Source organism: Engystomops pustulosus, chromosome 6 (assembly GCF_040894005.1).
Source record: "Engystomops pustulosus chromosome 6, aEngPut4.maternal, whole genome shotgun sequence".
NCBI classification, from domain to species: domain Eukaryota; kingdom Metazoa; phylum Chordata; class Amphibia; order Anura; family Leptodactylidae; genus Engystomops; species Engystomops pustulosus.
The window spans coordinates 158,714,402-158,740,681 of record NC_092416.1 but is presented as its reverse complement, the minus strand read 5'-3'; the positions used below and the strand labels follow the sequence as shown (position 1 = coordinate 158,740,681).

The following is a 26,280-nucleotide window of genomic DNA, read 5'->3' as shown; positions in this document are numbered from 1 at the left end:
AATCTGGGAGCAAGGGAACAGGGAGATCTGGGAGCAAGGGAACAGGGGGATCTGGGAGCAAGGGTTTCTTTTTTTCTACAGAAGATGGCTTTTTCTCCTGCAGTGTTGCTGTCTCCACTCCTCCACTGGCCCCCTCCTTGTAAAGGGACGGAAAGGATTGGTAAGGAATGTTTGTGACGCCAGTCGGAATAATGGTTGCTGACTTCAGCCCCGGCCGATAGGTGTTTTGGGTCAGCGTGTTGTTATGAACCCTTCCGGACTAGTGCTAGCTCTCAGGGGATGGATGGAGGAGGAGGTGTGCATCACTTGCCTTGCGCTGATAGTGACACCAAAGAAACAACTCATACACTTGCATTTGAACTTGAACTGTAGGGATGCCGCCACCCTGGTGAGCTATCCTCCTCAATATGATTCTCCACGTGCACCTCCGTATGTTCCTTGCTTGTTAATCAGCTGTGCTGAACTCCTCTTATTACAAGTACAACCTCTGCTTGCTGTGCTGCTTAGCTCCTCTGAGCTCCTCTGAGACTCAGGCCCTCTTCACTACTGACTGCTCCCACAGACTGACTCCTCGCTCACACTGCCTCTGACTGCAGACTTCTGACTGACTCTTTCAGTCTACACACTCTGGCTGCCACTGCAGACTGACTCTTAACTCCTCCCTTCTTCTTCTCATAATCAGAAGTGTCTGAGGTAAAACTGTCCTAGTTGCCCATGGCAACCAATCAGAGCTCAGCATCAATGTTATAAACAGCTTTGGAAAAATGAAAGCTGAGCTCTGATTGGTTTCCAGGTGCAACCAGAACAGTTCTGCTCTCAGACACATCTCATATGTTACTGTACTAGACACTTCTTAGGTATAACAGTGGTGTATGTGCAACTACATTTTCCAGGATGGGACAAAGAATAATGGCATAGTGCCATGAATGACTTCCAAGAAGCCTAATAACATGATGTGGGATTAAGCTAAACCAGTAAATCTATTCCAGAAGGAACAGGCTCCCAACTCTAGACAGTACTGTTTCAAAATGGTTACATCTCATTAGTACAGTGTAGGGAACTACAATGGTGCCATTCTGGGGGAAATGCTCACAATCTCATACATTTTCATAAGTATGTAATCAAATAAACCATTTTATTAATCTCAATTTCTCCATGAACCAATACATTATTGATGTTCCAGCAAACATACTCATTCTATGACCTCTGGAGCCATATATTGTAGGAATAGGAGAGCGAATAAAATCCAACTGTGTCTCTCCAGCCATATTTGTTTTCTCGGTTAAAAACACATATCGGAATTGTCTTGAGAAATGATTTTGAGGTGTATAAATGTAAACATTGCCCATATTTATATATATTTACAGTGGAGTTACAAGGCGTATTCTTATGACCCCAAAATTCATGCTCAAACCACACATGGATAACGCAACCCTTGCTGTTAAGATGTAGAAAACATCCAGTTATACATCATCTGAGACCATGTCCTTGTAGAGTTCTACTGTATATTGGCAGCCAATGTCGCAAATCCCTGAAATATAGAAATAACAATCTTTATTATATCCAACAATCAAAGTTTCCATCTAGTGCCCACTACCCGCTGATCTACATGGGGAATGGGCTGGAGAGATCGCAGTGCTGGAGGGCGGGAGGGTCCTGGAAAGTACATGTTTATATTTTTTTAACCTGCCCCATCTCGGCTAACCAAGGGTTTTTTCATACCCTCAGACAACCCCTTTAATCGGATGTGAAGTGCCAAGCCACTTGATGATCAACATACGGAAACCGGTGCTCGGCATCGGCCTATAAAAATATCCTTGGTTGGCAATTTCTTGGATAAAACAGCAGCTGGCTGCCAAGTCTGCGACTTCCCTAAATCTCTATTAATAACTACATTTCCATAGACTAATAGAAGAAATTCTCTCACCTCTTCAGGATAGACTGTAGCATTTTTCAGGAAACTGCTGGAAATAAATATGCCTCTTGATAAATTTTCTGCAAGATAAAATATAAGAATACATGAAAGGACTTGCCAGAAAATAATGATAATTGTCTTATGAGAGTTGGGATTGCATGACTTACCATTAATAGATGGTATTATTAACCCATGAATGAGCTGCTGGACGGCCTTTTCTGTCACCGCCACCTGAGATAATGAGAATGTGGTCACTATTACAGAATTATAAGCACTTTGGGGAAGATGCAACCAGCAGTTTAAAAACAAAGGCCCATTCATGTGTAGGTGTATGTGAGGACACGCACTACAGGTGCACAGGTGGCAGGAGCCCCATTCACCCACTATGAAATTTCTTTAACTTGTCATCGTTTATAAAATGATTATACAAATGTTTTTTTTTTTTTTTGGGAGTATAAGTTGTATTAAAAAAACCCCACAAATAAGTTACATACAGCATGTACCATATGATATATAAAATTTTGAAAAATGTGAAGTCCTCTGTATTGAAAGACTTGTACAAAACTTGTACAAAATTATGTGTGGTATGCCTGGAGCAGGTTGACTCTTATGCGGGTGTTGATAGATCATATATGTTATACATCCTACCTTGTTTTCTTTAGGTTGACTGCCTTCTATCTGTAACCTGTTGGAAGGCACGTTATAACTTTAGTACATGTAGTGATACATCTAATAAGTCACATACATTGAATGCAGTAGTCTTTAGAAATCTGATTATTGTCTTTGTTGACTTATTCAACGAGATCACATCCTCGTTCCCTATCCCAGGCAAGCACAGGAACGGGAGTAGGAGGAAGAGGGTTGAGCGCTTCTCATCCCTCCTCCATCCATAGACAGATGAGCTGCCACACCACAAATCTGGAATTATATAGAACATATAAGTATTGTGTATACTATATTTTGTAGTGCGGCCTGGACCGTGATGAGGAGCCATAGAAATCTTGGGTGGCCATGATCTGGTCGCAAATCATGCAACCATTTCAGTTCCCCCATACTGGGTGTATGAATGTACCCTTATATATGACTTTTAATGTTTTAATGTCTAATTGGGTTTAGTGGACCTTTTTGATGCAGTCGGAAGGGGATTAGTCGTTCATAAACCTGGATAGGTTTAAATTAAGGAGTATGCTCTGAAAAGCAGCAGTGGCCTATCATTAAAGGGGTATTCCGGGAATATGAACGTCTGACACAAAAACCCTTGATGATATAAATAAATGAATACAACAATACTCAATGCCATTAGTCACAAAACGGAGCTAAAATAATATGATTTTATGATTTACAAAATTTATGGCCTCTCTAAAGTAGGTGGAGTTATCACTAAGATGACCGCCACTGGAAACTACAAGTTCCATGATCCTTTAGTTCTCAGTAACTCCTCCTTTCACTTATGCTCTGCTAACAGTGATGATGTAACAGGTTTTCTTGCACTGTTACCATAGTAATGATGTGTAACTGCCGTCACCACAACACTGGCCATACTGGCTGCACTGCAACCAACCGACATAGTGATGATCACATGACCCTGCCCAGGCAGGTACAGGACATGTGATGTGGACATGTGACCAGCGGCCATCTTCTTTTCTGCGACGGACCGCGCGGAGGAAATTAACGGACTGATTAAAGGGCCGGTAGCATTTTCATTCTTCATTACAGTCTATGTCACCAGCATTTTCTGCTAAGGGGAGCAAAATTTTAAATAACAACTAATTAAACATTGGCTTATATTTTGAGTGCCCACTTGTATATGAATTATGCTGATTCCTGGAATACCCCTTTAAATCTCCGGCATGTCAGTATCGTACCGCTGGCACCTCACTGCCCAGCACCCAGACCAACAGACACGCCGCATGCACACTGAGAATGGAGACGTGGCCCAGCACAGGGAGAGGATGAGAATAGACATCATTAGGTGAAAGGAGGAGGAGACAGAGAATGTTGGAGGAGGTGGGAGGGCTTCTGGAGGATGGTCATGGGTTGAAGGATCCAGGAGGATCATTATGATTTGAAATGCTGAATCATCTGGCAGGGAACCAGGTAAAGTTTCATATTGTTTATTTCAATCACCATATAACATACAGATATTTTAAGAGCATGTTTGCAATAAACTGTACTTTTTGTGTGGGAATCTGTCTATAACATACCTTGCATCCTGACAGAATCCTCTGTGTAGTCCCAGGGTTGGGCTTGGTTTGAATGCATTTCAAAAACATGTGACTTGTCTGTGCTGCAGACTGCTCAGCTCTCAGCCCCCACCTTTGTTCTCCTGTACAGCTCCTCTCTCCGGTACTTTACAGATCTCACAGCCTGGGGAGTTGCCATCAGTGGGAGAAGGAGGAGCTGTACAGAAGCACAAAGGTGGGGGCCAAGAGCTGAGCAGTCTGCAGCACAGACCAGTCACACGTTGTTTTTAGAAATGCATCCAAACCAAAGCCCAAAATAATAGTGTAATGCAAATGCTTAGAGAAAGCAGAAAGGCATATGTGCACTGCAGGTGTAATGGGCTTTTGCAACCTAATGACAGGTTCCCTTTAAACACTTTGCTGTATCCTCATGAGATACAAAAGATTGTCACACAAAGAAAGATAAGTAAATTATAAAGATACCTGTTCAAGTTCATAGATGCTGTGAGGTTCATCCCCCGTGCTCCAATGGCTTCTGACATGGACATATTTACTTGAAAACTGGCCACCTATACAAGAAATGTTGCCATTACAGACTGAAATGTTCCCATTATAGTCTACGATAGAAATGCAAGGTACTTACTATGTTAGCACTGAATATACTCTCATGTTTGGCCTCTGAAGAATAGGCATTTGCTTGTAAAGATCCCCCAAACTGGACTGTAATATTCTTTGAATGAAGAAATACCATCGGAGTCCTTGTAGCATACATTAAAATTTTCACTGGTAGAGAGTTTGGGAAATGCTGAGATATCTAGAAAATAGAAACACAGTAATTGAACTACTAAGTGGTAGTCATAGGGAGACATGTATCATTATTTCTGCTAGTCAAATTGTCTCATTTTTGTCGTATTTGCGCCTTTTTTGCAACTTTTTATGTGTCATTTTTCAAGTACGCCTTGGTCTGCACCTTGTGCAGTGTGTCTTATGTATCTTTGTTTCCATTTCCCAGATGTTTTGTGCGACTTTTCACTTATGTATCACATTTTTGCTTATTTTTGCGATTTTATAGGCGCACATCTGTACCTGTTCCAGGGCAGGTTCAATGGAAGGATTTTTTACATGGACCCGATTTTAACATATAGATTGGAATTATTTCACATGCTTTAACTTTAAAATTTTGCACAGTAGCTTGTTTTTTGAAAATTCATAAATTTTTGCATTTACATTTTATTTTTAAATTTATAGGTTACTTCTAAGGGTGCGGTCACACGTTGCATTTTTATTGCATTTTGAAACCTATTGCAACAGCTGAGGAGAGGTGATTTGCCTAATTACATTACTGTTAACATTTGCTCTTACAAAACGCAATATAAACGCGACGTAAAGGCATGTGTTAACATCGCTTTTACTATGTGTTATGTCATCATCTCCCTGGAATGCGTGACTAGATGCTTAAAAATGCTGGACACGGCCTCAAATCCCAAATTAACAGAAGTGTCCACTCCTGTATATAACCCCTCACGTGACTTGTGTCCACTCCTGTATATAACCCCTCACGTGACTTGTGTCCTCTCCTGTATATAACCCCTCACGTGACTTGTGTCCACTCCTGCATATAACCCCCTTACATGGCTTGTGTCCTCTCCTGTATATAACCCCCTCACGTGGCTTGTATCCTCTTCTGTATATAACCCCTCACATGGCTTGTGTCCTCTCCTGTATATACCCCCTCACGTGGCTTGTGTCCTCTCCTGTATACAACCCCCTCACATGGCTTGTATCCTCTCCTGTATATAACCCCCTCACATGTATTGTGTCCTCTCCTGTATATAACCCCTCACATGGCTTGCGTCCTCTCCTGTATATAACCCCCTGACATGGCTTGTGTCCTCTCCTGTATATAACCCCTCACATGGCTTGTATCCACTCCTGTATATAACCCCATCACATGGCTTGTGTCCTCTCCTGTATATAATCCCCTGACATGGCTTGTGTCCTCTCCTGTATATAACCCCTCACATGGCTTGTATCCACTCCTGTATATAACCCGCTCACATGGCTTGTATCCTCTCCTGTATATAACCCCCTCACATGGCTTATGTCCTCTCCTGTATATAACCCCCTCACATGGCTTGTGTCCACTCCTGTATATAACCCCATCACATGGCTTGTATCCTCTCCTGTATATAACCCGCTCACATGGCTTGTGTCCTCTCCTGTATATAACCCCTCATATGGCTTGTATCCTCTCCTGTATATAACCCCCTCACATGGCTTGTGTCCACTCTTGTATATAACCCTCTCACATGGCTTGTGTTCACTCCTGTATATAACCCCCTCACATGGCTTGTATCCTCTCCTGTATATAACCCCCTGACATGGCTTGTGTCCACTACTGTATATAACCCCTCACATGGCTTGTATCCTCTCCTGTATATAACCTCTCACATGACTTGTATCCTCTCCTGTATATAACCCCCTCACATGACTTGTATCCTCTCCTGTATATAACCCCCTCCCATGACTTGTGTCCATGTGGATTTGGGACATTTGCAACAAAAAGTCTCAAAAAGAAGCCAAAATTTGCACTTGCCAGGATAGAAAAAACTGAACATGTATCACAAGTAAAAAGACAGGATCATGCATAAGTTGCAAAAACTAGCCGCCAAAAGTCTCTAAAATTCACCACAGAGAGACAAAACTATGATACATGTGCTCCATAGAAGTAGTAGTACTAACAGATTCTTGGAGTAGCAGAGTCTTTGTGTCGTGTCTACTTCCGAAAGTGCCAATGATTCTACCTTAATCTACTCAGTATCTGCCCTCAATACTCCAGGTGTGGTCACAAATACAGATGAGATACAAACACTTCATTAAAATGTGTCCCTCTGTAGGTTCCATAATTGGCTTTGGCTAGCAAATTCTGATGCAAAACGCTGAGCACATTATTACCGTGTGAAAGTGCCCTGAAGCAAAAAATATAATAAGATAATTTTATCAAAGTTTTAATAGCATAAAATATAATAATTTTATTGAATGTTTCCAAAACAGCTCTCTGTAAATGAGTGTCTGGTTGAGCTTATGCCCTAGTAATGAAGAAAGGTTGGTTAAAGGGTCAGACACTGGTAGCTACCCTTAAACCGTTGGTGATAGAGACACCACTGTGTATATTTTTCTGTAAGGAGAACTAATTTGTGTTTCTTTGGGACTCATAAAATCCCATTCAGTCAGATTTTTCTTCACCTCATTCCTAATCTTATTTCTCTTTAGATTTCATCAGACTTTCTGTATTTAGGTAAGTTGTAGACAGGTTTATGATTCACCTTATATTTAATGCCACCTATACAATTTAAATATGTTATCTGTACATCACCACAACTATTAGTGACTACTTACATATCTGGGACAGCATAGTTGCAGGTGACTACCATATTTTATTCTAGCACACCTTATAGGTAATATAGGAAGATATATGGCAATTACACATAGACATAGTAAAATATAACATCTGGAGGGTATTAGCCCCCTGTGCATGTCCTAGCAAGAATAATTGAGACCTGTGATGACCAGTTGTAATGGATATTGCCAGCAACAGCTACTAGACAGCTATGGGTGAAAGACTTTTTGGCTGTCACTATATGCTATGTCACCCTAATGATGATTTAAATCATGTTTCTGGCCTTTTAAAGGGAGTCTTCAAGGTTCCAAATAATCCCACAATTACAAGCATTAAAGTGTATGAGCTGTATCATTTTATAACAATTTATATTTTATTTCTATGCAAATTAGTTTCTTAGTGCACCATGGGTAGCACCAAGTTTTCTGATGCAACTATTTTCTTGTGGGGATGCCAATCATTGTGTGTTTGCCACTAGGATTTAAAGGGTTAACACTCATGATCAGTGAAAGCATCAGTTGTTCCATATCGGGTCGGTGTATGTGAACCCGGATTTTTGGTCCAGGTTCGGCCGAACCCATTAGTTGCTAATCCTCCCTGTTCACTTATCACTAAACCTGATAAAATGTGTAATGACTTAACTTTTTACAGAGAGTCCCTATATAGTATATTCTCTTCTCTTCCAGAGCTAAATCATCAAGATATTCTCATTGTATGGAAAAAGTTAATCATTAAAGGAGTTTTCCCACAAAAGAAAATTCTCACATCTCAATCCCCTACTGATGTTAACACAATAAAGATCATTTTAACCCTTTAATTTTACCCAGTGTTATTGCTGTTTTAACTCCTATGACTCCCTAGGCTGCTCAGTGCAAAATTCCATGGTGTGGGCGGGGACTCAGACTGCATGAGATTACACAGAGGCTGACAGACTTTTACACTGTTAGCACTGCTACATCTGTGTTCTCACAGATATGTCCTTGCCTCCCACTTCCCCCGAATCACTTATCTCCTTGTAGTTTTCTCCTCACCATGTGTTTGCTGGCAGGAAGTGTATCAGTGTATGTGTCTCTGAGCTGCTTGCAGGGGCGTGGCTACAGGCTCAGAGCAGAAAGACAAAGAAACTGAGCAAGCATGGCTGTCACACAGAAATCCATTATGGTGGCAACCAAGTCAGAAGTTACAGGGTCGTGTCTCTGGGCAACTGAAACTGTGTACAGCAGGACTGATAGAGACAGGTTGGATTATATATGTGAAATGCTGCATTTTTGTTAATAACAGTGAATTAAAGAATTTTGCTAGTACAAATAAGAAACTCATCTTCTTGGGAATACCCCTTTATCCTTCATATCTGTCTAAGTTTCATGTAGCTCAGACGCTTTTCAGATACACTACTCACGACAGGAGAAAAAGGAGCAGAAAAAAAGACACAGAAGAGCTGCTTTACTTAATAAAGTATGGGGCAGATTTACTTACCCGGTCCATTCGCGATCCAGTGGTGGATTCGGGTCTTCCGGCGATTCACTAAGGCAGTTCCTCCAATGTCCACCAGGTGTCGCTGCTGCGCTGAATGCACTGGAGTTCACCAAGCCCGGCTGAGTGAAGGTAAGCACGTGTCGAGTGACACTTTTTTAAAAAAAAAAATGTGACGGTTTCTCCGAATCCGTCGGGTTTTCATTCAACCACGCCCCCCGTTGCGTGCATGCCGGCGCCGATGCGCCACAATCCGATCACGTGTGCCAAAAACCTGGGGCAATTCAGGGAACATCGGTGCAAATCGGAAATATTCGGGTAACACGTCGGGAAAACGCGAATCGGGCCCTTAGTAAATGACCCCCTATGAGTATACCACAAAGGTTACTTCTATTTCCTACTTTATTTATTTCTGAAATAAAAGAAAATGCTTCAAAAGTTTAGTTATGCTTTAAGCAAGAGGGAACTGATAACAGCTCTGTATTCTTGAAGAAACCCTAAAATATTACATTACCTTATCTTAATATACAGTAATCGATGCACTCACCTCTGGGATGTAGGTAGCCAACTCTGCGGTTGTTAATGCTTTGGAGCCCTGCACAAAATAATTTAAAATAATTTTGCATCAATAAGAAGTAATAAGGTGTTATAGTACGATATATATATATATATATATATATATATATATATATATATATATACACATTTTTAAATTATTTTATTATATTGTATTATTCATTTATATATTTTTTATCATATTATATTAATTTATACTTACTTCCATATGTGAGACCTGAAAAGTCAGAAACTCAGCAGAGTAATAAGCCGAAGCGAGGGAGGCCAATGACGACTGCGATACACCAATATAAATCATTGCGCCATCTTGGATGGAGATATTCAGGGGTGCCGGAGAGAAAGCAGCCTCACTGTGTGATTCGTTATGTGTGCGGAAAAGTCCCTATTTGGAGGAGATTGTTTTATTTTCAGAAATTGACATAATTTGTTTTGCCAATAGTCCTACTTTTTCGAAGAACATGACATGAAAATACCAATAATTACTGGTCAAAGGATGCACTCTGGTGGCAATGTGTGCGCTGGTAATGTGATACATACATAGGTGTGTGACGTATCACACAATACAGCTCTTCCACTTGCTATCTATAACATAAAGAAACATGTCTTCAATGCACACGAGTGGAACACCACAGCACATCTTGATGAAATAAAATATCTTCTTTAATTCCATGTTCATTAAAATTTTTTCACAACGACATCACAGAACACAAGCCAGGCATTGCCTACGCGTTTCGGAAAGTTTGTCTTCCCTTAGTCAAGGCATATCTAGCTATAGAATACCATCTTAATAAATATTGTAGTGTACCCGACTTACAGACGGACCCCTCTATCCACTGTGACCTTTGGTGAAGCTCTCTGGATGCTTAACTATGAAGCTTTATTGATAATCCTGGGTTCAATTACAGCAAAAAAATTTGAAATTGTCACTGGGGCAAAAAAATTTTTTGTCTGGAACTACAATTATAATTACAATGTGAAATTATCACTATAATATCGCTATAATATGGGGGAACTAATAAGAACAAAAAAAGGGTTGACAGTTTAAAAAGGGTAGACGTAACAGGAAAAATTAGGAGAAACAAAAAACAGGCACTAATGGATGCAGGTGTGGACAGGAGAGACTCACCAGTTTTTAGTACTCCTTATAGTCCACAATACCATGACATAGTGAGAATCATTAAAAACTATTTACTTTTATTAAACCCGCATCCCAATTTTGAAAAATGTTTTTTTTTAAAGTGCAACGGCTTACGATGCGGCGTCTGTTCATTGGTTAAAAAAACAGACGGAGTACAGATCGCTCAAAGCAAATTATACATTTTTAAAACCTTTATGAATTGTGATATACCAAAATAGAAGAACAGAGGATGGCCCCTCAGGTGATACCTTCCAGCAAAGAAGATAAGTAAACCAGCCCGTTTGGGGTGCTCACCTGTCAATGTCTTGTCTTATGGCAAAATACCCCGATGCGGGGTCCTAGAAGTGGACGGTAATCCTCTTGTACGGAAACGTTGGATCCCAGTGTAGTACAGCAGCCGCTAGCCAAAGGAGATTTCCCAAAAAGTCCCAAAAATTGGGAACTTAGGATCAATGCAGAAATGAGTTTAAAAAAAAGGTATTGGAAAAAGTTGTGGCGCTATTGACCAGGGATATTAACCAACTATCAGAATAAAATAGTAGTAATAAACCCAAGTAAAATGAATTAGGTTTATTTGTAAGTAAAAAAATATAGGTAAACAGAGTCCTTTCTGACGTGTTTCTCAAAGTGCAGGACAGAAATGTGTGTGTTTTGTCATTTGTAAATATGCCATCACTAAGGAAAGACAAACTTTTCAAAACGCGTAGGCAATGCCTGCCTTGTGTTCACCTCTGTCATGTCTTTGTGAACGAATTTTAATAAACATGCAATAGAAGAAGAAATTTTATTTCATAAAGATGTGCTGTGGTGTTCCACTCGTGTTCTTTGAATACAAGTTTCTTCATGTGAAGTCAGCCTACACCTAGCACTCTTAATTTGCCGCACCTGCATTTTTTCCTGGACAAGATTTGGAAGCTATTCACACTTCTTTGCCAAGTTTCATATCTATAACATAGCTTCTATGGAAATTGAATTATGGAATCAGAATTTTGGGAATAAACAAGGGAACGGAAGGGACAGAATAGGATTCTATACCCGAGATAGCTATAGATCCCGTTCTGGTTGACCAGTGGAGGTCCTAGCTGTTGGACCCCTCCGTTCAACTTGTTATCCCCTATCATGAGGGTATGAAAAATTTGTACAACTTGCGTATGTTTCCTTGTATTTTAGAAGCAGTAAACTCTTACCTTTAAACCTAAACAACCATAGCTGTCTGTAATTTCTGGGTTACCCACAAGAGATACATCAAGGTCTATGAAGGGATTTAGGGTCACATTCACTGTAAAGCAAAATGGATAAAATATTATCTAATTATTGAGTGAGTCAGTGGTTACTAAGAAATATTTTATAACAATTTAGAATACAAATATTAGACAATACAGGTTTAGTAAAATATAATTGGCTATATGTAGAAGTTAGTATAGTATCCGTCATCACTTGGGAGACCGGCTATAATTTACATTAAAAACCTAGGCGCTGGTCTGCAATTTGTAGAATTGTGGTCACATTGAATCCCAGACCCTTATTTGCCTACAATATGGGAATACTCATCCTATAAGTGATACATTATACAGATGTTGTATTGCAACAACTTTACGTGGCATTTGCATTTTGATTACTACTAAGAAATGTAATATAATATTCAGTAATGAAAACAAGTTACTGCAAATTACCAGTGTGCACAATGACGTGACTTTGCAGAGCATTTCATGTACTCACATTGCAAGTGGCTCACTGACTCATCCCATTTTGTAGATTGGCTTCTTATCGCTGAACACAACTGAAATAGAGACATAAGTAATAATTACTGATTACTTTTTTTTTTTTTAGGATATCACTTTGTGCAATAATATCAAGTGGATTCATTGAGGTGAGCTAAATAGAAATCCATATCTGCCCAAATCCTTCATCTAAAGGTAGCAAACAGGTCAGTAGTCTATTGCATAATTTAAAGGGGCTGCATCATTAAAAATGTAACTGATTTCATAATGATTTTTACCAACTTGTCATGTGGAAGTATTACTTTAAAAACATGCCCATATTGATGCTTTTCTTTCAAGAGTTATGGCCTTTTCTGTACTAAGCTACTTGATGGAAATCTTCTTTCACAGCAGTGAAGTAGGGAGATACTTACCTCTGCCTTTGCCCTGAAACTGTGTCTAAATCATTCTGGCCACAGTTCCCATTTTGCCTTGTGTTCTCTTAGCAGTTAACCCAGTATCTTACAAGTAAATCCACTGATCTCTACATAGTGTAAACATAAAGGACTATATAGTGATTAGCCCTGAAGCTTTTAGCACATGGAGGAACATGCAGCATGTAATAAGTGGTAAAAAACAGCAGTGAAACTGTTACACTGTATAATCTGCACTTTGTAAATACTAATGTTTAGTATTTGGGGCAGAAATTTGGGGAGGTTTGCTGCAGAGGAGCGTGTAAAAAAGTTTGAGCTAAGACAGAGAAGGTTCTGCAGAATCACAGACTGAGATGGGGTGGCTGATAGAGATAAGGGGAGCCCTTTACTTCACTTTTCTGTGTATCCATAGATCTGTACAGGCACAGCTCTCCTGCTAGTTATACACAGAGAGCACTATCACATTACCTCCCCCTCCTCCCTCCAGAGTGTGCAGGGAGCAGCACAGCCAGGGGAGACAACCGCTGCAAGCATAGACATTGCTAGATAGTGGTAATCAAGATGATAAGCAAAGGTGCTCTACATGACAAATATATTGATTTGTAAAAAAATCAGTTTTTTGCATTGGTTATAGTGAGCAAAAATCAACACAGTGGTGGAACACATAGGACAGGTGAAGATCTTTCCTTATTACTGTATATTCTCCATACCTTGTTTTGGCTCACAATAACTTATGAAATAACTGAGATGTGAGCTGGCCCTAAGATACATGTCCTTTAAGGATTTGTTACCATATTGGGGGTCAAAATTCCTTTTAGGAACCCAATCTACTAGCTGGTGCAGAAAGGTACCATCCCCACAAAGACTTTTGTTATGGAGGACTTACCCTGTCTATACATTATATGGTCAGACACATTAATGTGACCCACTTGTAGAGAAATTGGGAAACTGGACCAATGGCAGTCACTGATCTGTCTCTAGAGCATATGGAAAATGGTTGTCTTGAAGAGACATCATAGCAAAGCCCAAGTTTATTAAAGCCTTTGTAGATCTCACCTGCCGGTTAACAGTTGCTCGTACCACATCTTGAAGAGGCTGTTTTAGGCTCTCATAGACGTAGCTAGAAAGATAGTAGAAATATTTTTTGGATTAACAGGACATGATTAAATACTGTGAAAAGATTTAGTCATTTTCGAGCATCTTTCCAAACATGATGAGGTGCTAAGCTCATGGACATACAAGCTTCTAAGATTTACCTCTGTAATGTAAATTAAATATGTGCATCTGTTATGGGGTTAATAATTTGGGGATAGTTAGTATGGGGTCTGTATTTTTGAGTCTGTATTTAAGGGATCATCTGCTCATTCGTCTTGATTTCCGTTTTTGTCTGGAATCAGTTCTGTATTATGGGGATAGCCTGGCCCTTGATTTCTGTTTTGGGTATAGTGTGACTGGGAGGTCTGAATTTTGTGAATGGTGTTCTCTATAGTGTGTATCAGGAGTATAGTCTGGTCTGGGTTTTGTATTTTGGACAAAACTGGTCTTGAGTCTGTGTTTGGAAAGAATTTGATTGAGCATATGTATTTGGGGGATAGTCTGGGACAAGGTTTATATTTAGGAGCCTGTATGTAGGAGTCAGCCTGTGAACTGTACTGTAAGTTGGACTTTGGTTGTGTATATTAGGTATAATCTATATTTTGGAGATATTTTCTGGTCTAACATTTGTATCTTTTGGATAATCTGGACTAGCATCTGTCATTTTTGGGGATAATCTGGTGTGTATTTGTGTATAGTGTCTTTTGGGGGTCTCTATTTTGGCAATAGTCTGGTCTGATGTCTATAATGCGATTAAATCTTATCTATAAGATTTATAAGTGTAGTATGGTACATTTTTAATCAAGTGGCCTGGTTTTTGATTTATATTTGGTTGGGGCTTTTAGTGTTGGGTCTATATTTGTTTTGTTGGGTCTAAAACAATTTGGCAAATGTGCTTAAGAAACAGGAAGCTTACACTAAAACCCTTTAATTTGAATAAATGTCCATTTCTTTGTATTACCTAACTCCATCCAACATCTGAATGTCGACATTATGAATGCTAGATTGGCAGTCCAGCAGGGATATCGATGGTACACCTGGATCAATTCTGCGAAGCCCCATCATCATGGAGATAGATAACCCAGATATGGTGAGGATGCCTCTTCCACTGTCTCTGCTGAAAATAAAAAGAAAAGGTATAACTTTCACTCTCATTTAACATATGGGGATACGTTTCCTGTGATCAAGATGCTTACATGAGCCAGCTGTCTATTTTCCAGTTACAGTTGATTGTAGCACTCCCATTTTCCATTGATACATGCATTCCAGTCTCAGGAACCCAATCGGAAAGAATATTCCCGTGATGAAATTTTACCAATCGTATCCTTAATGAATAGACAAAAAGAAGTAAGTAGATTAACTGTACTGTGTTATTGTCTACATATGCTTTGCAAAAAGTTACCTATTGACAATGTTAAGTTGACCTTACACGTTAAATGAAAGCCAGCTAAACAATAAGGCTGGCCCAACCCTTTTTCCAACAGCGCAAGTCAGAGGAAAGAGGGATTAGGTGAACATGCATCCTCATCATTTCTCCAAATTACTAAATAATTATATATATACAAAAGTCCAGACTTCTAAATTCTAATGGCTCCATGTTTTATTACAGGCCTACACAGCAAGGGCAACCTGCAGTCTGCAATCAGGTATGGTCCTCAAGAGCAATTCTGTTCAAATGTTCAACTACATTTATGTTCCCATAGGACTTGTACCATAAAGATAGAGGGAACAACCCAAGAGGAGACGGTTTCCAGATAAATAGATTTGTAAAGGAAGATTCAGTTGCCAGAGACTCTACACATCTCTTAAATGGAGCCTGGTACCTCTCCTAATATGTCTGTTGTATAACATTTGTTCACCATGAAATAAAATTTGTGCAGCATCTTTTCTTATTTTCTTATATCTCATATTCTGGTTCCAATATTTCTGTTAAATGTCTATGACAGCCTTGTGTTCTTCCAAAGTATTTAACCATTGTTCACTGAGACTTCTGTGGTGTTCCATTGTGGGTTTCCAATAAAAAGTTTTTGGGGACAGAGCTATTCCTTGAACCCGTCAGATACCAGCAGATGCTCTTCTGATTCTGTTGTGCAAGTTCTATCCCAGACTTATCAGTGGTGGTCTGCCATCCAATATCCCCATAACACAGTTGTTCACTTCAATGAGCAAAGGTGGTGACCACATACAATAGAGTTTTGCTACTGGCTCTGTTCTTTGATTTAGGCTTCATTCAGATGGCCATAATGGCCGTGATCTGGTCGCATGTACAACCAGATCACGTCCCTCATATACTTCAGTGTTTTCCATGTCTGAGAGTGTTCACCCCTCCCCCACTCCTCCTGGCCCTGTGCTTTCCCGGGATCCGGTCCAGGTGAGCAGCTGGCGGTATGAAGAGCTCTTAGATTTGGTGATGCCGGCCGGTGGTTGTTTATTCTCCGGTCTGATATAAAAATGTTCACTTCAGGAAAAGGATCGGCGTTGACTCGAACAATGTCTGCAGCTCAAGCCATCATCACATATTATGCAGTATTCTTTATAATGAAACCACATTAATGCCATAAACAGTTAACATTACAACTATTCTCACTTACTGTGTAAACTCATAATTCATATCTTCAGATGCTATATTTTCACTTCCGGACACATCTGGGAGTTGGTATTCAGTGTTATTTGACATTAATTTATTCACAAGATATTCCACTCCTATGTGAACAAAACATTGAGTATTTGTTATTTGATCAAATCGTTATTTGTTTTGGTAAAAAGCGAGCATTCAGTAAATTAAATTTTTGAAAGCACTTTGTAGGAACTACTGTAGGTGCAGTTGCCAATAATGGAATTTTATGTGATCTCCTCTTTTAGTATGGTGAGCAACTCCAGGTTGCAGGGAGACAGAGAGAAAATGAGACAGAGAGAGAGAGAGACAGAGACAGTCAGTGACAGAGACTGACAGAGACAGTCAGTGACAGAGACTTACCTTTTTTCAACCCTTGTTCTTTTACTAGAATCTTGGCCCCAGGATTCTCTCCATAGCAAATGGTGGACAGGGTTAATAGAAGAAATGTGATAACGGGAGACCACATCATTGTTTTTCAATATAACCAAGAAAACTAAGATAGAACATAAATAATTAAAAGGTATTTGTAAAGAAAAATAAATCCCCTTTCACTGACTTCTATTTATCCAGTCATTTATCCAGACAGCTGCTCTATTAGGGTGCTGGGTGTCAACTGTATTGCAACCATTAAGCCAAATGCTGAACAGAACCTAAGGCTACTACTCAGGTCCAATGCATAAAACACATGAAAATTTAGCCTAAAGCATAATGAAAGTCTTTTTAAGCCCCCATGCAAAATTTTGGACACAATGGGGGGATTTAAACTCCCCCCCCCCTCTCCCACCACATGAGATTTATCAGGATATTCCAGATAATTCCGGTGGCATGCTGTTCCCGATGTTCCCGATTCAGGCTATAGGTCCTGCTCAGGCGTGGGGCAGGACCACCCAGCAACAGCCCATTCTACCAACCAGCATAGCCTTCTACACACCCTTCAACACCCACTGGCCGTGGAGTTGGCATAAGTAAATCTGCCCCAATGACTTTCTCAAGCATTCTGTATTGTATGTCTTGTAATCTTAGTGAGATTTAGGAGTGCTTGTGCCATCCATTTCCATTATGTGTATCTATTGACTTCTTTGGAGGTCCATGGTTTGCATCTAGAAAAAATTGTGCATGTTGCAATTTTCTTCTCACAGTCTGCACTTTAGTGAAAGCAAACAGGCATGTCCGAGAGAAGTCTTGGTGACGCAAGTGGGAGGTTCGAATTAAGGAAGAGAATAATCTAAGATCACTGGCGGTTTCGACTACCCCAGGTTGATATGTTGTTTTTTTACTGTTAGAAGTTAACTTATTGCTTTATATGCGATGTATACCATTCTTTAAGAGTGCTTACCTAGATCATTTGAGCGTATACACATGCCTAACTGTTGCAAATTATGTAATGCATTACCACCTCCTGTACTACTATGCAACAAATAATAAAGTCTGATGTTGAACCATAAGATCACTGGCGGAACGGAGAGAATGGTTTGGGCGATAGACTGAAATAAGAGAAGAGAGGTAGGGAGGTGCAGCATTATGCAGAGCTTTGTGGATGAGGGAGATTAATTTAAATTGTATTCGGAAGGAGACAAGCAACTAGTGCAGTGACTGGCACAGACTGGAGGCATCCATGTAGCATTTGCTTTGAAAAGCAAAGCTGGCTGCTGCATTGAGAAAGGATTAGAAAGTAGAGAAGAGAGTTTAGTAAATGGCAGACAGAGTTACAGTATTTTAGACAAGAGTGAATCCATGGTGTTTTAGATGTTTCTATTGTTCGAGATGGTCAGATTCTAGAAATGTTTTTAAGGTGCATCCGGCAAGAGCGAGCAACAGCAAAATATGGTTTGAAGGAGATGTTGGAGTCCTGTACAGCCCCGAGCCTGCTGCCTCAGGGTTATGGTGACATCACAGACAGAAATGGAGAGATCAGGGTTAGGTCAGTTAGTAGGTGGTGAAAAGACAAGAAGATCAATTTTGCAAGGATTAAGTTTCAAGATGAGAGAGACAGTCACTGGTGTTCCACAGTAAGATGGGAGATATATTACATGCAGACTTATATAGCTGGGTATCATCAGCATACAGATGATACCTAATGTCCAATGGAGGCAGTAAAGAGGGAGAAGAGAAGAGGTCCTAGGACTGAGCCCTAAGGAACCCCGACACCGAGAGACAAAGAAGAAGAGAGAGATCCAGAAAAGCAGATGCTGAAGGTCACTGAAGCCAGAGAGACCGGGCGAAAAACCAAGAAAGTGCAGTGTCCTACAGGACACTGGAGTGAAGCCTCCTGAGGAGGAGCTAGTGGTCCACAGTATCAAACACTGCCGAGAGATCCAGAAGAATCAGGAGAGAATAGTCACCTTTGGATTTAGTGGTGAGGAGATCATTGGAGACTTTAGAAAGAGCAGCTTCAGTACAATGCATAGAGCGGAAACCAGATTGTAGGGGGTCAAGGAGGCAGTTAGCAGAGAGATAACAGGTAAGTTTAGAATAGCCCAGGTGTTCCAGGAGTTTGGAGATGAAAGGAAGATTAGAGACTGGTGAATAGCTAGCAGCACTGGATGGGTCCACGGAAGCTTTCTTTAGTAATAGGGTGACAACAGCATGCTTGAATCATTCATCAGTCTCTTTTTGCATCTTTTTTTCTTCTTAATGGAGGAAAATAAGGGAATTATGGTTCAGAGATTTGAAATTTACTTTACATTATGATTATTCACCTCTGGACTCTCTTCCTCAATATTTTGGTGTTGAATGAGCCTAGTGATTTCCTAGATGCATATCTATTTATGCCCTTCTTATCCATCCTATAAAAATACCAGCTTTGACTTCAGTTGTGGTCCTCTGTAAGACGTTGAAACCATGAATGCCTTAGTTAGGGTACTTACCTGTAAGATGTTCCTCACGCTGGTGTCATCTGCTTCTCAGCTGTGAAGCTCTCGGTCACAAAAGATGAATGGAATGACTGATCTGGTTCTTCTTCTTTTATTTTGGGTGGGGAATTAAGGAGGAGTTATCTGCATGTGACTGCATTACTTTCCTATTTCTAACACTGTAATAAAAACAATAGAAGGTGATGAATGTCAAACAACTGCTTCCCGCGGGATGGTCTACATATCAGGACACACTTTGTTGCTCATAATGATGACAAGATGCCTGGAATTAGTCATCCAGGAGCACTCTGCCTGTTTGAAGTGTTGGTCACGGGCACAAGCTCTTGGTCATTATGGGTGGCATACAATTGGCATTCATATATAAACAAACAGTAGTTTTGCAGGTGATCATTTAATATATATGGGATATAAACCCATTCATGACTTATGAGGAGGAACAGTTGAAGGCCAAATGATCTGTTATATAAAGATGTTGTAAATCAGTAGCTCAGTATCCATCAGCTGCACCATCATTTGACCTTCAGCTATTCCTTCTGACCTAGCATACACACGCACACACAGCTTAGGCTGAGTTTACACCAAGATTTTTGCCATATGTTGTAAGGACATGTCAGGGAAATTCCAATTGTGTCCTTACAATATTTGGCACAGACATATCCCACTGTATGCTGATACAGTGGGATATGTTGCCGGGGATCCCCCTCTTCACTGAATACATGAGGAGGAGTGTACATCGGCAGCAGGTGGTGATTGGCGTAGCAAGCTACGTCTTTCCATCCTGCTCCATCCTGCTGAGCGACATAAGATCTCAGCGGAGGTAACAGAAGCCTATGGCCAGCAGATGCAGCTTGCCTTATCTTTGGGGTTTGACCACAGTAGCGACCACCGATCACTAGAATGGAGGTTCCGATCATTCTGGATTGAGCATATGTTGGCTGCCTCCGGTACTCTCATAGTCAATCAATCGGTGATGGGACCCCTGTTCTCATGATCGTAGCTATCTTGCACAGATGAAGTGAAGGGAGATTCCATCCTCACTTATTGGCACAGCACCAGTTCATGCATCCTGCCCCTTTGTTCACCACATAAGTGTCTCAGAAGTTGCTGTGAACGACTCTAGAGTATCGCCAGACAGTGAATGAGAAGGCTGGAGATACCTGCATACAGCTCTGCATTTTCTGGCTACTACAATTCTATTGCGTAGAGCGCCAAGTCAAGCATAGTAATATTGAGATCTCTAGTCTTGTGATCATTGGGTCGGACCCCCAATAATCAGATTGTTATCCCCTATCCTGTGGCCAAGGCATTACATATAACTAGGTTCATCCCCTTTAAGTCTTGTTTTCTTTAAATCCCTAATTTATGTACCAAATTTTTACTGTACAGGCCGTACCCGGGTTACCTACAAGATAGATTCTGTACGTTGAATTTGCATAGAAGTTGGAACAGGTGTATCTCCAACTCCAACTGCTGTAAATCGAGAAACATTTTTTTTGTCTTAGTGACAATTAGATTTTGAAAATTCTAGATTGTCAAGAGAACGAGAATTAAATATTAATTTTCATTGCAGACACCTTATAGTTGATGATACTAAATGAGACTAAGGTTCAGTAAATTATGGACATCCGGAGAGCTTCACCAGAGGGCACAGTGGGCACAGAGCTCTGTTTGTAACTAGGGGTCATTAAGTTAGAGCCTTTATTACTAATTATTGCTCTGAAGGTCTACATTCACAATAATATTTTTCTGGTAACACACTGAAACACAAAGGCAGAGGCATTGCACCATAAAATTCAGAACTTATTTTAGTATCTTGGGCAATAATGTGTTAAATTTCTGGCTTTATCTGGTTGCAGTTTTATGAGCCAATGCATAGGGAGAGGCTCAGTTTGTGTGTATTGCCTTGCTGGAGAATAATTCAAGTCTGGGCCAGGTAATCTGTATCCATAATCTACATATTGGTAATGAGGTTGGCAAGATTTCTCTATTTTTTCCCGAGCTGTTTGATCAACAACAATATAGCATGGTCTACATGAAAACATCCAGAAAGGGCTGGGCCTGAATGCAGTGTACGGGGAGATTGGTCTGACATTTGGAGCTGGAGGTCTATTGATGGAAAGAAAAACATCGCAACCTATTGTCGGTAACATATGTTGTCAAAATAAATAATAATAATAATAATTCCTTTATTTATATAGCGCACACTGATTACACAGCGCTGCACAGAACTTTCCGAATCAGTCCCTGTCCCCAATGGGGCTCACAATCTAATCACCCTACCAGTATGTTTTGGAGTGTGGAAGGAAACCGGAGTACCCGGAGGAAACCCACGCAAACTCTTTGCAGATGTTGACCCTAGGACTTGAACCCAGGTCCCCAGCGCTGCAAGGCTGTAATGTTAACCACTAAGCCACCATGCCACCCTAAATTTACTCCACTGTCAAAGTCTCATTCTGTGCCTATTTATATTATATTGACAATTATGATTTTAACACATTACATGGACTGTGTAAATACAGACACTAATACATGTCATATCCAGTGTAACCGGTTTGTTTCACTGCAACATCAAAAAACCATCTAAGAGCATGTGATACAGTAATTGCAGGAATATCTGTCCTGTACATGTGCCAATTGTCTAATGACACACTATTAAAAGCAAAAGTCAGCAGGGAACTAGGACTCACCTCAATCTGAAGTGAGGCACTAGATCAGATCATATTCTAGAATTTCAGATCGCTTCATAAAATACAAAACTATCAAAAACTGTTATTATAAAATAATATACCTGGCAATTTTATGCTGGAAAAATAAACGTTTGTGTTGTGTTCTTTATTATATACATGTAATTTATTTTCAACCGACATTATCATAGCATGCCAGCCGATGAAGAACTTGATGTAGGTAGTGAAATACATGGTTTTTTTTAATGGTAGACAGGCTGTCCCCTACTTAAGAACACCCGGCTTATAGATGACCCCTAGTTACAGAGAGACCACTCTGCCCCCTGTGACCTCTGGTGAAGCTCTCTGGATGTTACTATAGTCCCAGGCTGCACTGATCAGCTGTAAGGTGTCTGTAATGAAGCTTTACTGATAATCCTTGTTCCCATTACAGCAAAAAACTTTGGAATTGTCACTGAGGCAAAAAATTTTTTGTCTAGATCTACAATTAGAAAATATACAGTTTCGACTTACATACAATTTCAACTTAATTACAAACCTATGGAACCTATCCTGTACGTAACCCGGGGACTGCCTGTATCTGTGAATGAAGCAGACTATGTCAAATATAATATACTAAATTGGGCACCAGGATTTTTTGAGGTTTCCTTTTTAAACTTATCTTACTTTTTCAGTAATACTGTAATACCATGTTTCTGCAAAAATAAAAAGACCTACCCTGAAAATAAGCCACAGCATGATGTGTAAGGCTTTTTAGAGTAGGGCTGTTATATAGGTGCTACCCCAAAATGGCTATACAAAAGGCTATAACTTTTGTACAGTGGCACCTAGATACACAGTTCTGGTGTCATGTTAAGGGGGAATTTGATATTTTTGTGGCTGCACAATATCACAGTTTGAACTCTGCCCCCTCCACCCTATTTGCTAAAGTCAGCAGGGAGAAAGATAGAGGATAGAGGAGGCAGCTGAGAGGTGCAATGTACTACAGGGCTACATGGACAAGGGCGAATCTCAAAAGAGTCACAAGAAATTCACAATGCAAGCTAAGATTTGGAAAGTTATGATAATGTTCAAAAATGAAGATATGATTATATTTGAATAATGTGATTTATTTATTTTTTGTGCTAGTGCCATTTGAACAGTTGACAGCCATATTTGGTGCCAGTACTGAATTCTAAAATTCAGGTAAGGCCAAACTCATCCAAAGCCAAATTTTAACGGGTCCGATCATCACTATTCAAGAATAAATGTGGATTTTTGTTCATGGAAATAAAAAATTAGACATTTCCTGAAAATAAGCCCTAACTCATGTTTCAGGGCAGGATATAATATAAAACTTATTTTGGTGAAACATGATAGTAAGTGATCATTACAGGCAGCTACAAGATAGGTTTGTTCTTAAATTGAATTTGTATGTAAGTCGAAACAGCTATAGTTTTATAACTCCAGACAAATTCTTTTTTGGTCCCTGGTAATAATTGGATTTTCAGAAAACCTGGTAACAAGGATTAACAATTAGCTTTCATTAGAGACACCTTCCAGTTGATCGTTGCAGTCTGGGACTAAAGTTCAGAGGTCTGATTGTAACTAGAGGTTGTCTATAAGACATGTGTTCTTAAATCAGGGACTGCCTATAGTAAGGGTAGAATTTGTCAGGGGGCAACAATAAATAGTCAAATAGTAAACTTCTTACCAGTTTCGGGAACTCTTGCTATCATGGATAAAAGAAGGACCCTGCTAGTTGGGAAGAGTCCAATGAACGGGCACTGGATACGTCGCAGTCTCTCTCCAAAGTGTGTGCACAATATAGTTTCCTTATGGAGGAGGGTGGATTATCTGGTGGAAAGTCAAAAATGTTTGCACAGTATTGATCAGATTGGAACACAGAACTCAGCTCCTGCTAAATAACAATAGACTCCTTACTTATCTCACTGCAGCCACCACCTTCTCCCCCAGCCCCATTCCTGAGCTGCTCGCACGTATTTGTCAATTGGGCTTTAGTGATTACACTATTTACCTAGGGGTTTGGCTAGCTACATATCTTAGGGTCTCATATCGTACACAACAAATAATTTAATATATACTTTGGTCCACAATTTTTCCAAAATTCTTTGGACAGTAAAAGAGCCACATTTGGCATAGCACCTCTCAGTCACCTGTGTCACATGTTAGCATCACACACCCCATAATGATTATTAGTAAATTCCTATAAACCAACCAAAAATCAACAACTGCAGTAATGTGATAGGTACTAAATATGATGAGGTATATAATGTAACATCATTAAAGCTAAGTCATGGTGTCTATGAAAGCTCACACGTGTGTTTAGAATGTGCACTACTTGAGGGCATCATCAGGTGAGTTTAATGGAAGTGTGACTTTGTTATGTTCTGACAGATGACAACGCCCTTTCGAAGTATCCTGCTTTTCCTATTAGTCACCGGGAATGTATGAGAAATTCCAGGCTGAATTGAATCATGTCTGCTGACTGTTCAAAACTTTCCACTATGTAAAATAAAAAACAGGTACAGATGTATCCTCTCTTCTCAGTATATCATGAGATGCATGGTGTGGGTTGACCAACTTTGATAAATGAATGATTTTATAATGACCTACCCAAAAATGTCTATACAGTATGTGATGACTGTCTATGGGTTTGATAACATGTTGATTATTGGTTAAATTAAAGGGGATGGAGAAGTCTCATCATTTTCTCATATTTTATTCAGGATGCCAGATATGACCCTCTATCTAGCCAGAAGACATTTTTTCAGTCTATAGTTAAAGTGTAACCATCATTTCAAAAAACTTTTGATATGTTGTAGGGCAGGTAATTTTAAACAGTTTTGCATTCGGATTAGTTACCTGAATTCTGCTCCCTCCTCTTGTATTCTGCAGCCTTCCCCCTGTTGTCAGTGACTCCTCATATAGCTGTTGCTAGGCACATTCCGTCTTCACTGAGGAACTGACTATGGAGGAAGAGACCCCCCCCTCTCTCTCCTCTCCATGCTTTCATCTGTTTACTCAGTGCTCCAGCACTCATGTGCTGCCATGAGCTCTAACTAATGTAGTAACCAAACGACTACACTTATCTCTCCCACTTGTATATAAACAAATAACCCACAAGATGCGGAGCGATCACAGCCCCCCTCACCTCACACTCCACAGCAAGAAATGGCAGCAGAGGAGATACTCTCCAAATCTTCAAGCTGTCCCTTCATGTTATGTGCTTAAGTTTTACTTAGATGGGAGATATATAGATAAATATAGATAGATAGATCAATAAGAAATGGTCCCGCCCCTCCACCTTCCATCTTGCTGATTGTAATTTTTTTGGGAGGTGGAAACCATCTACTTTAGGCTTATTCCCCAAAAGAAGCCTGAGATAGCATGGGAATATGAAACCTATTGCTGGACAGGGGACAATAAAGATGACTCTCTTATGTGACTCCAACTGTTTATAGTTCATTCATGTTACATTATGAGGAGAGACTTACATTGACATACAGACTGTTAATGACAGGAAAGAAAAAAACCTACTTACGCTTCTAATTTGATGCTATTTAAAGTTGTACAATGAAAATACATTATAATTTTACCTTTTAATGGAAGAAGAAAAAGTTTTGAAAACAATTAAAGTTGGATGGTTGAATTAAGGTTCGATGGTTGTGCCATGGACATCCACTTTTACTTCCAGCCACTGATATGGGTGTGGTTATGATGGAGAGGTCATACATACAGTTATCAGTGCACGGATCCCTCCATCCACCAGAAACCAGCAGGACACATGACATCACAGGAAGTCCTCTTCTGGCGAGTCATGTGACCCATGGATCCCGTAGATTTAAGACAAACTTTATTGGGGTAAGTACAGTTGCCCAGTTAGTACAGATAGTAAGATATATTCAGTTCCTGAACTCACCCATGTAAAGGTTTTTTAATAGTGGCTAACTCTATTTATGTTTACGTGCTATTATATCTGGTATGTTTAGTGCCCCTTTAAGAACTTATTTACATTATGGGCTATAATCTCTGTGTATCAGGATTAGGTGAAGCGGAGCAGGTTTTTCTCTTTGCACGCATCCTAATCACATTTCCCATTGTGTCTTCCGTGGTGATGAAAACACCTTTGTTAATCTCCTGTGGGGTTAATCTCTGAATGAGAAGAACCATATTTCCTTAAAAACTGAAA

General features: G+C 40.0%; 1 protein-coding gene across 2 annotated transcripts; it reads right to left on the bottom strand.

Annotated features, from left to right (window-relative positions):
- Positions 1 to 1,114: 1,114 nt before the first annotated feature.
- LOC140064818 (BPI fold-containing family C protein-like) lies at positions 1,115 to 23,902 on the bottom strand. Of its 2 annotated transcripts, none has more exons than XM_072112063.1 (17): positions 23,782 to 23,902; positions 19,399 to 19,562; positions 16,892 to 17,024; positions 16,506 to 16,617; positions 15,111 to 15,239; positions 14,876 to 15,028; positions 13,876 to 13,939; positions 12,405 to 12,465; positions 11,873 to 11,964; positions 9,750 to 9,929; positions 9,519 to 9,566; positions 4,742 to 4,912; positions 4,582 to 4,667; positions 2,564 to 2,600; positions 2,083 to 2,146; positions 1,928 to 1,995; positions 1,115 to 1,531 (listed from the first exon to the last, which is right to left on the bottom strand). In XM_072112063.1, the coding sequence occupies exons 3-17, from the start codon at positions 16,998 to 17,000 to the stop codon at positions 1,499 to 1,501; spliced, it is 1,407 nt and encodes a 468-aa protein (XP_071968164.1). In that variant the 5' UTR covers positions 17,001 to 17,024; positions 19,399 to 19,562; positions 23,782 to 23,902; the 3' UTR covers positions 1,115 to 1,498. The 2 variants fall into 2 exon arrangements, with proteins under 2 accessions (XP_071968164.1, XP_071968163.1); XM_072112062.1 differs by having other exon boundaries at positions 14,876 to 15,031; positions 23,782 to 23,898.
- Positions 23,903 to 26,280: the final 2,378 nt, after the last annotated feature.